General features: G+C 37.3%; 1 protein-coding gene across 1 annotated transcript in view; it reads right to left on the bottom strand.

The window, feature by feature from the left end:
* The window catches only part of OBSCN (obscurin, cytoskeletal calmodulin and titin-interacting RhoGEF), a 937,038-nt gene that overhangs the window by 35,091 nt on the left and 889,300 nt on the right, over positions 1–12,647 (bottom strand). The window contains 2 exon segments of the mRNA XM_053713767.1: positions 4,283–4,373; positions 5,413–5,580. Of these exon segments, the coding sequence (XP_053569742.1) occupies positions 4,283–4,373; positions 5,413–5,580 (259 nt within the window).

Below are 12,647 nucleotides of genomic sequence, written 5' to 3'. Positions count from 1 at the left end.
AAAGGATACAGAGAGGACTAAGCAAAATTGATAATATAAATAAATTGCTTAAAATATTATGCTCTATCCAGTTAATTTAAGTTTTATTTTGACTCAACTCTCCCTTTAAGGGACTCAAGACTTATTTATAAAAACAATGTAAAAGCTTAGTTATGTCTAAATGTGATACCTGTCTGCAAACTGGTTCGTGCTCCATTTGAAAGGGCTGACGTTGTTCCAGTTGCTTTCAACTGCACTTGAAATGTGAATTCCCATACTATACTCCCATATCAGATCTAGATTAGTTGGGTAATTGCATAGTAGTAAGCACCAAAGGCAGTAAGATAGATGTGATCGACCCCATAGTTTTTATAATTAAATTATGCCTCCCTTTAAAGAGTCAGTAAAGTCATTTTTTAAATTTGGGTATGTTTAAGATAGCATTTTAACCTCTTGGATGCACATGGCGACATGTGATCCCTCATTTAAAAGAGAGGAGTCTCCACTTTCAAATGAGGGGTCCTGTAAGTTGGAAAGTCTGCCCTTGTAAGTTGCAGGTGACTGCAGTATCAATGGAGATTACCTGTTGCACTTGCTTTTTTAGATTATTGCCATTTCTAGTGATCATTTGGTGACACTTAAAAGAGTAGAGTCTGCCCTTTCAAATGAGGGGTTGCATGCCCCAGTGAGATGCAGATCATCCCCCTTAAAGCAGCGATAACCTGCACTTAAACAGAGAATTTAAATGCATCTGCAGGATATTGCCGCATTAAGGGTGATCCCCTACATGTTACAGGGAGAGGAATGTTACCCCTCATGTGAAACAAGGCATTGCTTACTTTTAAATGAGGCGATACCTCAATCTATATTTCAGGTGACTGTTATGGCAACGGTGATCAACTGCCACAAGTATACACCTGTGCAGTGTTTGACAAAGGGGGGGGTACTTATAGAGCCCCTATCCCCCCATAAAACACTGATGGGTACGAGAGAAGTTTAGAAAGAGAGGAAAGGAAACCCCAATGTATTGTACCCTTGTCATTAGTAGGTGATTGCCATATAAATGTATATCCCTTACCTACTACAACTCAGTAACAAATGAATTCCACTTACCTAATAATTTCCCTCATCTAACTCTGTACTAACATAATTCTCACCCTTACAGTCCCCACCTCCGGTTTCTCACCCTCATACCCTTCTAGATTCTAAGTTCCCAGGGGAATAGGGCCCCTAATTCCTCCTGTATTTGTTTTTTAAATTTTGTCCTGACTTAAAAATATTGTATCATTGATGTGCTTTTATTTTTTGTACCCATGGACAGTGCTGCGGAGTTTGTTGGGGCTTTATAAATAATACATAATAATAATAATATATATATATATACTGTATAAACACACACACATATATATATATATATATATATATATATATATCTATCTATCTATCTATCTATATATACTGTATATACACACAGTATATATACACACATACACACTTTAGTTATTTCCAGTTGAATACCTGAAAACAAGAAAAAACATTTTTTAATCAATATTCATATTAACTAATGTGTTTTAGTGTGTATTTACTGTAAATATTTTACATTCCAAGGTTTTTCACATAGTAGAAAATGTTCTTTGTATTTTTAAATATATTCCTTTATATATCTGTATATTCATATAGATATATTTTTTATAAAAATAAATATATAAAGAAAATTTTCTTCTATGTGATGAACATTAAATTGTAAAATATGTATAATTCGCTCTGTTGAAGTCTATGGGCAGAAGAAATTAACATGGTCGCCGTATCAGAAGTCCTGAATAATTACTGTCAACTTTTAATACGCATGCTAACCCGCGCACGCAGAAAGCTTACTTTCAGTGCTAAATACCACTCCACTACTAATCTTGCCCATAAACAATAAAAAAAATAAAAAAATAAAAATGTAAAAATATATAATATTTCTATATAGGATGACTTCTGTTACAACTAATTTATGTTTTTTTTATTTTGCTTTTTAAAAATATTTTAGCTACACTGAGTGAGTTTGGACAGGTGTAAGAACATGCGTAAATTATCAAAATGGGTTAAGCCACCACTGTAGGAAATCAGAATATTGTGTAATTTGAAAATACATTTAACATTTCAATGGTTAGCTAATTTGCACCTACTCATTTATTTTACAAATTGCAATATGGTGCATAGGTCAAAAATTATAGTTTTTTTGGGGAAGGTGACCTGATCATAAAAATACTTTAAAAGTAATTTAAAAAAATATATTAGCACTAAGTGAATTGAAACCAATTACTAAAAGCATGACAAGTACAGACATGGGGGCCGAATTATCAAGCTCCGAATGGAGCTTGATGCCCCTGTTTCCGTGAGAGCTTTCAGCCTCACCAGAAACAGCAGTTATGAAGCAGCGGTCATAACAGCAGTTATGAAGCAGGCTGAGGATATCAATCCGCCCGATCCTATACGATTTGGCTGATTGACACTCCCTGCTAGCGGCTGATTGGCTGCAAATCTGCAGGGGGCGGCATTGCACAAGCAGTCAACAAGAACTGCTTGTGCAATGATAAATGCCAACAGAATATGCTGTCAGCATTTATCGATGTGTGGTGGACATGATATGCTACATCGTATCATGTCCGTCCGCACTTTAATAAATTGCCCCCCCCGTGGAAATTAAATTAAAGTTTATTTTCCAAGCTTACTTTCTAAAGCATGTCATTCTGGTGCTAAGACAAATAAAACAAACAAAATGTTGATGAATTTATGATTAAATATTTGATAAGATCCACAGATTCAGGAATAATATATTTTATACAATATGGGTGTGGTCTTCAATATATTGGTCAAACATTTTGCCCCCTGAGGGAGAGGATAAGAGAACACCTACATCAGATTAAATAGAAGAAGGATGATCTTCCTTTTTTATCGTTATTTAAGGATGTTTATAAGGGAGGTGTCAAGCATTTTAGATATATGGGTATAGAAAAGGTTAAAAAGAATTGGAAGGGGATAATTACGAAAACAGATTCCTCCTGTCAGAGGCCAAATGGATTTTCAGGTTGGACTGTGTATACCCTAAGGGTTTAAATAGTGATCTAACAGTACTTAAAGGGACAAAAAAACACTCTTTTTTCTTTCAAGATTCAGATAGAGCATGCAATTTTAAACAATTTTCTAAATTATTTCTCTTATCCATTTGCTTTATTTTCTTGGTGTCCTTTTTGTAAAAGTATACCTAGATAAACTCAGGAGCAGCAATGCACTACTAGTTGCCAGCTGCTGATTGGTGACTGCACATATAAGCGCCTTGTGATTGGCTCACCTGATGTGTTCAGTTAGCTCGCAGTAGTGTATTGCTGCTCCTTCAACAAAGGATTCCAAGAGAATGAAGCACATTTTATAATAGAAGTAAACTGGAAATAATTGGTGATTTAAGTTTGGAGAATTTTGGGAGTTTCTATGTAGTATTTTTTATATAGTGTTGTGGAAACGATATACTTCTCAACCATAAATGTTTTGTATATATTTTCTGTATATATTATTATTATGTATTATTGTTTACACGCAGCTCTTCATGAAAAAAGTTAACATGCTTAATTGCATACACATGATTTTGCAAGAGTTAAGACAGAATAGCTATTTTTATCTTTAAAGGGAGAGTCTACTTGAAAATTGTTATTGTTTAAAAAGATAGATAATCCCTTTATTACCCATTCCCCAGTTTTGCATAACCAACACTGTTATATTAATATACCTATTACCTCTGTGATTACCTTGTATATTAGGGGCCGATTTATCATCGGTCTGTCCGACATGATCCGCTCAGTGGATCATGTCCGACAGACATTGATGAATGCCGACAGATTTAAGGCCAATCGGCCCCTAGCAGGGCGTTTCAATCAGCCTGATCGTATAGGATCAGGTGGATTGAAGACCGCAGCCTCAGAGGCAGCAGATCAGTAATGGAGCAGCGGTCTTTAGACCGCTGCTTTATAACTGCTGTTTCCGGCAAGCCTGAAGGCTCGCACGGAAACAGGGGCATCAAGCTCCATTCGGAGTATGATAATTTGGCCCCTATCCCTTTAATTGTATAATAATTAAATGGTTATATGGTTTTGAGATTTGAGGGGCTAATACTCTGTATTTAATAATTTAATAACATTAATAACATTTAAACTAACCTATGTTTATTAGTAAAGTAAGTCCTGTCATATAAATAATTGCAGTTAATATCACTAGGACTTTGTAGGAACTGTTTGCCCTATCAGATCTAACACAAAGGATTTACCTTTTGATCTCCCATTGTTTTGTACATAGATCTCTCTCTGAATTCTCTCCTGTCCCAAGCGTTTCTGTTTGTCCAATCAGATTTACGTTTGCTGCATCATAAAATAAAATGAGACATTAATTTGATTTAAGAGTCCTGAATGATTTGCTAGCGAGAGGTTTAAGTGTGTCAGTTTCTGTATTGATTAAATGATATATTGCTTAGAACTGCTTGTATTTAAAATGACATAAGGTATAAATGCTTAATAGGTTGTTACCTAGAAACCCATAGCCCAAATAACCACAGAAACAAATAACAGAGAAGAAGACCATTAAATTACTGGTCCCTTTATTAAACAGCAACATATATAAACAACCGACTAAACGTATTAGGAGCATATGGCGGCACATGAGTCAGCTGCCCCAACGGAGACTTCAGCAGAGGCAGGCTACAGTAATGGTACTAAGGCTCTCTGGAGCTCTTTTGGCCTACTCCTACAAACTGCCAGGCCACACAAACTGGCTTAAAAAGCTAAAACATAACACCATGAGTTACCAAGGCTAGCTTGACTCACCAAACCCCTGCCACAGTCACTAGAGTCAACCGTAAGGAAGCTGTTGTACTAATTATCTCTCTATAAATACAGTCTAATGGTTAGGTTTTGAAAAAAATATGGATGGGCGGGGGTTCAATGAGGGAAACAATCTATTTCAGATATTTATCTCTCAACCCCCTACTGGAAGGTTAATTTATACTGCTGTTTCCTGTTTATATAGATTTTCAGGAGAGAATAAAGCTGTATTAATATTTTCTGTATAATAGTGGTTTCAGTAGGCAAAATCAGATATTCCAAATGAAAAAATAAGGATAAAGGAGCTGTTTGCAGACAATTGAATATACTCCAGCATGTAAAATCAATCACTGGGAACACATTAAAGGGGAGACAATGTTACAGCACAATGTCCCTTTAAGTTTCTTATTTGCCCCAATTTACATGTTTCCTTATGCTGCTAGAAAAACGTTCTAGTGTAATACAGACTATACTGCAAATTTACAAGAGTAAGGTACATTTAAATGCTGGTGGTGCTATGATAATATTTGGAGTTGTCACTGATCCTGCTGTTGACCTAAGAACGTATGTGACGTCTCACCTGGGCCTGGTCTTCCAATCCTGATGTTAGCAGATGGTTGACTGTACGGTCCTACGCCGGCTTTACTGACACACGTGATCCTGAAGGTATAGACAAGGCCTTCGCAGAGGTTATGGGTAGAATAGCAGCAGTCAGCAATATCTGCGGCCAGAGTCCTCCATTCCTCACCTTGGGATTAAAATCAGGACAAGTATAATACATAAGATGCCTGTTTCACTTCTCTATATGCAGCACATATTATTCCTCTGCCCCACAGCCCAACACATACTATCAGGTCTGAGTTTCACCAAGATGCATTATGGAAACTGTTTGTTTTTCCTTGTAAAAGAGAGAAAATATTTAACTTAAAAAGGGCATAAAATTAAATGTGTCAAGAAAAATTGTGCTCATCCAGTTCCCATTTAACTGCCTGTATAATAAAACACCCTCTTCTCTGCTATGAGCTTATTTTACAGTAGTCTTAATATCATAACTGAATGTTGTCAGCTTATTTAAATGATACATTTTGAAATGTCATTATAGTTTAAAAAGCAATGCTTTATTTCCTTGGAACATCCTTACTTTTGAATGAATTCCCCTTTTACATGATGTATTTCACCCCATAAAAGGGGTTAAGTACACAGTGAAAGCTGTGCTTTGTTGTCATATCAGCAGCAGCAGCATAAGTATGTATCCTCCAATCACTGGCAGTATCCTACTCACGAATGGCACAGGAGCACAGCAGATGCATAGCTTTGCAGGGCTTATAATTAAAAAGTAAATGGTCTAATGAAAAACAGCGTTTTAGTTTAACTCTCAAATTAACAACACATCTTTTAAAAGGACCACTTCTGCCGGCTTCGTTGAGGACATCTTGCCGCTTGGATGAAGACTTCTCCCGGTAAGTGAATCTTCGGGGGTTAGTGTTAGGATTTTTAAGGGTGTATTGGGTGGGTTTATTTTTTAGGTTAGGGCTTTGGGCAGCAATAGAGCTAAATTCCCTTTTAAGGGCAATGCCCATCCAAATGCCCTTTTCAGGGCAATGGGGAGCTTAGGTTTTTTAGTTAGGTTTTTATTTGGGGGGTTGGTTGTGTGGGTGGTGGGTTTTACTGTTGGGGGGGTTGTTTGTATTTTTTTTTACAGGTAAAAGAGCTGATTACTTTGGGGCAATGCCCCGAAAAAGGCCCTTTTAAGGGCTATTGGTAGTTTAGTTTAGGCTAGGGTTTTTTTTATTTTGGGTGGGCTTTTTTTATTTTGATAGGGCTATTAGATTAGGTGTAATTAGTTTAAAGATCTGGAATTTGTTTTTTATTTTCTGTAATTTAGTGGGGTTTTATTGTGATTTAGCTAATTTAATTTAATTTATTTAATTGTATTTAATGTAGGGAATTGATTTAATTGTAGTGTAGTGTTAGGTTTTATTTTACAGGTAAATTTGTATTTATTTTAGCTAGGTAGTGATTAAATAGTTAATAACTATTTAGTAACTATTATACCTAGTTAAAATAAATACAAACTTGCCTGTAAAATAAAAATAAACCTTAAGCTAGATACAATGTAACTATTAGTTATATTGTAGCTAGCTTAGGGTTTATTTTATATTTAAGTATTTAGTTTTAAATAGGAATAATTTAGTTAATGATAGTAATTTTATTTAGATTTATTTAAATTATATTTAAGTTAGGGGGTATTAGGGTTAGACTTAGGTTTAAAGGGTTGATACATTTAGAATAGTGGCAGCGACGTTGGGGACGGCAGATTAGGGGTTAATAAATATAATGTAGGTTGCGGCGATGTCCGGAACGGAAGATTAGGGGTTAATAAGTATAATGTAGGTGGCGGCGATGTTAGAGGCGGCAGATTAGGGGTTAATAATATTTAACTAGTGTTTGCGAGGCGGGAGTGCGGCTGTTTAGGGGTTAATATGTTTATACTAGTGGCGGCGATGTCCGGAGCGGCAGATTAGGGGTTAAAAATGTTATTTTAGTATTTGCGATGCGAGAGGGCCTCGGTTTAGGGGTTAATAGGTAGTTTATGGGTGTTAGTGTACTTTTTAGCACTTTAGTTATGAGTTTTATGCTACAGCGTTGTAGTGTAAAACTCATAACTACTGACTTTAAAATGCGTTAGGAATCTTGTCGGTAGAGGCTGTACTGCTCACTTTTTGGCCTCCCAGGACAAACTCGTAATACCAGCGCTATGGAACTCCCATAGAAAAAAGGATTTACGAACTTTACGTAAGTCGGTTTGCGGTAAGGCCAAAAAAGTGTGCGGTACACCTATACCTGCAAGACTCGTAATAGCAGCGGGTGTAAAAAAGCAGCGTTAGGACCTCTTAAAGGGCCACTGTAAGTAAATATTTTCTATGCCTGTTACTAACTAACTACCCCAAATACGCTTTTTATCAATAGCATTTCATTAACATATCTCTACCGTATATCAGAAATCTTGTCTGCAAATTTAATTGTTTTCCAAACCCACTCCGTGGGTATCCTTTGCTCTGTACCAATCCGTTTACAATACCTAGGTTTCAAAATGGCGCTTTAAACACAAAGTTATTGGTTTAAGTATTTTGAACACTCAGTGCTGAAAATAGTGGGCAGGATAACGTGACATCATCGGCGAATACAAGATTTAACTTTTAGAACGTTATGAAACTTCGTTTTGGAGAAAATATAGGTCAGTAGGTTTTAATTAATGTTTATTAACTTTAATATGTTAGTTGTTTAGCTTAAAAATTATAACAGAAAGTAATCCTTTAACGCTGCTTTTTCACCTTACCGCAAAACTCGTAATCTAGGCAAATGTTTTTGTGAGGGAATTCCGATGGATTGGAGTCAAGGTTGATGGATCAGGATTTTGAACTTTAGTCTTCTAGATATGTAAGACGCCAATGCAGCTTGAAGAACAGTATCAGACAACTTACATCTAGACAGCTACTTTGTCTTACAAAGGCTAAAATGTTTATGACGGATAAAAAAGTGACTTAAAGGGCGAGTCTAGTAAAAAATAAACTTTCATGATTCAGATAGAGAATGTCATTTTAAACAACTTTCCAGGGGGCGGAGCCTGACCAGGAAGGAAGATGGCAGCATAATTGTGCTGCTCCGTGCAGGACTATCTACAAAGGAGCTTTTAAACGGCTGGAAAGCTAGTGAACAACCCCAATCCGGTTGCAGTTATCATTCCAGACTGAAAGGAGGAAGAGATGAAACATCAGAAGTCCGGTAATGTGCACATAAAGAGGAATTAGGAGAGAGGCTGCTCTGAGGAAGTTATGAGGAGGCGCCATTTTAACAGAGAGCATGGGATGAAGCTGTAGCAGAGACAGAGGGAACTTGACTTTACTCTTAACTATAAGTCTCATCGCAAGTAAAGTGTACCTCACTAATAAGCGATATGCAAAATAGACATAATATAAATATCTAGAAGAGTCTCAAAAGAACATCTGCAAAGCAACGTTTGCGAAATTACTCTAATCAGATGCCTATACTGCTGTATATATATAACCCTTGATGCTGATCAATACTAATATGTGAGTTGGTGGGGATTGCAAGATGCTTCCAGTAAGGACTTTATTATGCTAAACCTAATGAGCTGCAGAAACGCACATTAAATAAGTAGTGAATTTGAAGGTGACTCTGGTAATATAATGTATACTTTTGGAAGTAGAGGCTGACTTGGGACACTCCATTAACCCTAATACACACAGCTGAAGGAACACAGGAGATTTTGAAATAGCGAGATTCCTGTTGAATATCTGAGTCACCCCTACCTTCAGACAATTTTTACAGATGAGGCTGCGGGGCCCAGTCGTGTATCTCATTTCAACAGTATATCTCTGAAAAGACAAGTACTGCTCCTAAAGATCAAATCACATATTTGCCTCAATTAGTGCCTTTGGAGACACATACGTAATCATAATATTCAGAGACTGACACTCAGCACCTAATCCACTGCAAGACACAGTTTGCATCACTACAGAGGACAACACTCTCAGACATACTTCCTCGCTGCAGTAGAGATAAATAACATATTTGATAATGGCAACCAGGAAACTAAACAAGCCTACAACATCAGGGAAAGCAGCAGCAGCCAATCTATTTTTTAAATCCTCTAAAGGGGAGAAAATAATGGAACCCCGAGATACAGAACAAGAGGAGGACATGGAAGCAGATTCAGACTCCCAGACATGTGACGCTGATTTAACCCCTGTCACAAGAGGGGATATTAAGGCTTTGGTCTCTAAGAAGGATATTGATAAGAACTTTGAGAAACTGTGGAACAAAATGGATTCCTTCCAAACCACCATCACCAATAGCATAACAGAAATAAAACATGAGATGCATGACTTGGGTACCAGAGTTTCGGCACTGGAGGATAATGAGAATAATGTGGAGGAAAAGGTGACTACTCTGACTCAAACAACACAAGACCTTCAACAAGAACTAGATCTGCTCCAGGACAAAATGGAGGATTTAGAGAATCGCTCACGCAGAAGCAATCTGAGGCTGAAGGGAGTCCCGGAAATCGTAAAGCAGTCAGACCTCCAGAACTACCTAAAACAACTATTTAGAGCAATCACTGGTTGCTCAGAAGAGGATAGCTTTCAGATAGAGAGGGCTCACAGGGCCTTAAAAGCAAAACCAAAGGGAGACTATCCACCCAGGGACGTGATAGTTAAACTACTTCGATATCCCTGAAAAAGAAGCGATCCTTATGGCAGCCAGAAAGAACCCAACCTTCAAATATCAAGGTGTAGTAGTACAGTTCTACCAAGACCTATGTGTGCGTACCTTACAGAGGAGAGGATCACTCAGACCACTCACACAACTGCTTCGAAAGTCCCAAATAAATTACCGCTGGGGATTCCCCTTCGCCTTAAATATTGTCCATGAAGGAAAAACCCTATCGATAAAAGATAGGAAGGATATCCCAGAGATCTGTGAATATCTGGGCTTAGATTCACCGGATCTACCATCCACTCTCAGCGATTCTGAAGCAGAACGTCAGACCCCAAATGAGGTCAATCATAAAAGAGCCAAGTGGGTTAAAGTCACCAAGAAGAAACCAAAATGATTCCTGAAAGTAAAGAAGTTCTACAACCCACGTGGCGCTTTCGCACATGACTCCACAGCTGGACAAGTTGCAGATGAGTATACAAAGTTTTTGACATTGATCTTATTTGCCTTCATCTATCCCCTAGGTAGAGACTAAGACACCCATGCTCAGGGTGAGAATCCATATCGGGATTTTCTTTATTCCTGTACACTAGGGAGTCGCCCCTCATACTGCAGTATAAACTGCTAACCCATAAGTTTAGATGTTTCTCTGGGTAATAATGATGATGCTGCAGTGACTCTAAAGATATATTAAGAGACACTATATCTCTCCGAATACAACAACACTGAACATTAAGAACTGTATCCAGAGACTTTGTTCGAAATTCACTAAAGTTTAGATAACCTTTGTTATTATTTTAGCTCCACATAAGCTACTTCAATAACCTGCACATAGCAGGCTGTTTACGGTTTATTTTCTTTTGTAGTGTTATCTCCCCCTGTGTTTGTTCTTTTTTTTTTCTTCTTCTTTTTTCTTCTCTTCTATCTTTTCTTCTCTTTACAGGGGTAAGATGGACATCAAAAGTTCTAATCGGGCGATAAGCCTGAACAATTGTTATATATGTTTTTCTAATTTGTTTCATTCTCAGTTTGATATGTTAACAAGTTTTTTTATTGTTCATATTTACATGTTTGTGTGGCCTCTATGTGCTTGTCAGACAGAGTACAAATGTCAAACACCACAATACCCACTACTCAGTTACGGCACTGATAGCATACAAAGTGACAACGCCTTTAGTCCCCATGACCCATGACTTCATTGTTCTCTCACACAATGTGAGAGGCCTTAACACCAATATCAAACGCAAGGTGGCCCTTACCCAATATATAAAGCTAAAAGCTAAAATTGTGTTTCTTCAAGAGACACATTTCACAGAGACCCTGATCCCTAAATATTGGCATTGACAGTTCCCGACCCACTTTCACTCCACATTAGACCAGAAAAAGAGGGGTGTCTCAATACTCATACACTCTTCCCTACAATTTCAGACAGACGAGGTTATAAAAGACCCTGAAGGGAGATTCCTCATTGTTAGAGGTCGCATACAAGGTATGACAGTCACCCTTTGCAACGTATATGCCCCAAATGACGGCCAACACACCTTCTTTCACCATGTCTCTCATATGTTAACACAATGGTCTCACTCCAGAATGATACTTGGGGGTGATTTTAATATCAATATTACAACTCACTCTTCTAGGAAGTTAACTAAACCTTCAAACAAACACCTCAGACAACTATCAATAGCAAAATCTATAAGGGAATCGATGTCAGAACATAACTTACTAGACACTTGGGAAACATTATATGGTAACACAACAGATCATACATTTTACTCACACGCCCATAATAGCTATACAAAACTAGATTACATATGGACTAGTCAAACCCTGATACCTAATATCATCTCCTCCAATATCCACCCATGTGTCTGGTCGGACCATTCGATAGTCCAACTCACCATGACAGGGCTAATTGATTTCCAACGCCAAAAATCCTGGACATTTGACCCATCTATACTTCAAAATGCGCAATTTAACACTGAGATAGGGAGATTAATGAAGGAATACTGGTCTTCAAATGTTAGCTCCACTATCAATTCACTCAGCCCCTGGGCTGCGCATAAACCCTTTATCCGTGGAATTCTGATAAAGGAGAAAGCCAGGATCATCACATTAGCAAATAAAAACATTAAGCAACTCCATTCAGATATTGCTATCTTAGAAACCCAACACAAAAACACATCTTCCAGTATAGTATTTAGAACCCTTCAAGCTAAGAGAAAACTACTATCGAAAATCCTAAATGATTCGGCGATGAGAGCCCTCCAAAAGCTAAAAGCTAATTATTTTTTACACTCTAATAAGCCTGATAGATATTTAGCCAATAAGCTACGTAATAGAACTAAATTATATTCGATAACTAATTTATATACCCAGGAGGGAACCCAAACTTCAAACCCCCAGGAAATAGCTAATATATTTGCTAATTATTATGAAACCTTATATGATGGGCAAAAAGTACAACATATTGACCAGACACAAAGGCTATTATCTCGATTTCTAAAACAAGCTAACCTCCCCACAATTACCCCTGAAGAAAATGATATCCTCAATGCAGAGATCACTATGCAA

This window comes from Bombina bombina, chromosome 5 (genome assembly GCF_027579735.1).
Source record: "Bombina bombina isolate aBomBom1 chromosome 5, aBomBom1.pri, whole genome shotgun sequence".
Lineage (NCBI taxonomy): Eukaryota > Metazoa > Chordata > Amphibia > Anura > Bombinatoridae > Bombina > Bombina bombina.
The sequence above is the reverse complement of the archived record's forward strand: the minus strand, read 5'-3'. Positions and strand labels throughout refer to the sequence as shown.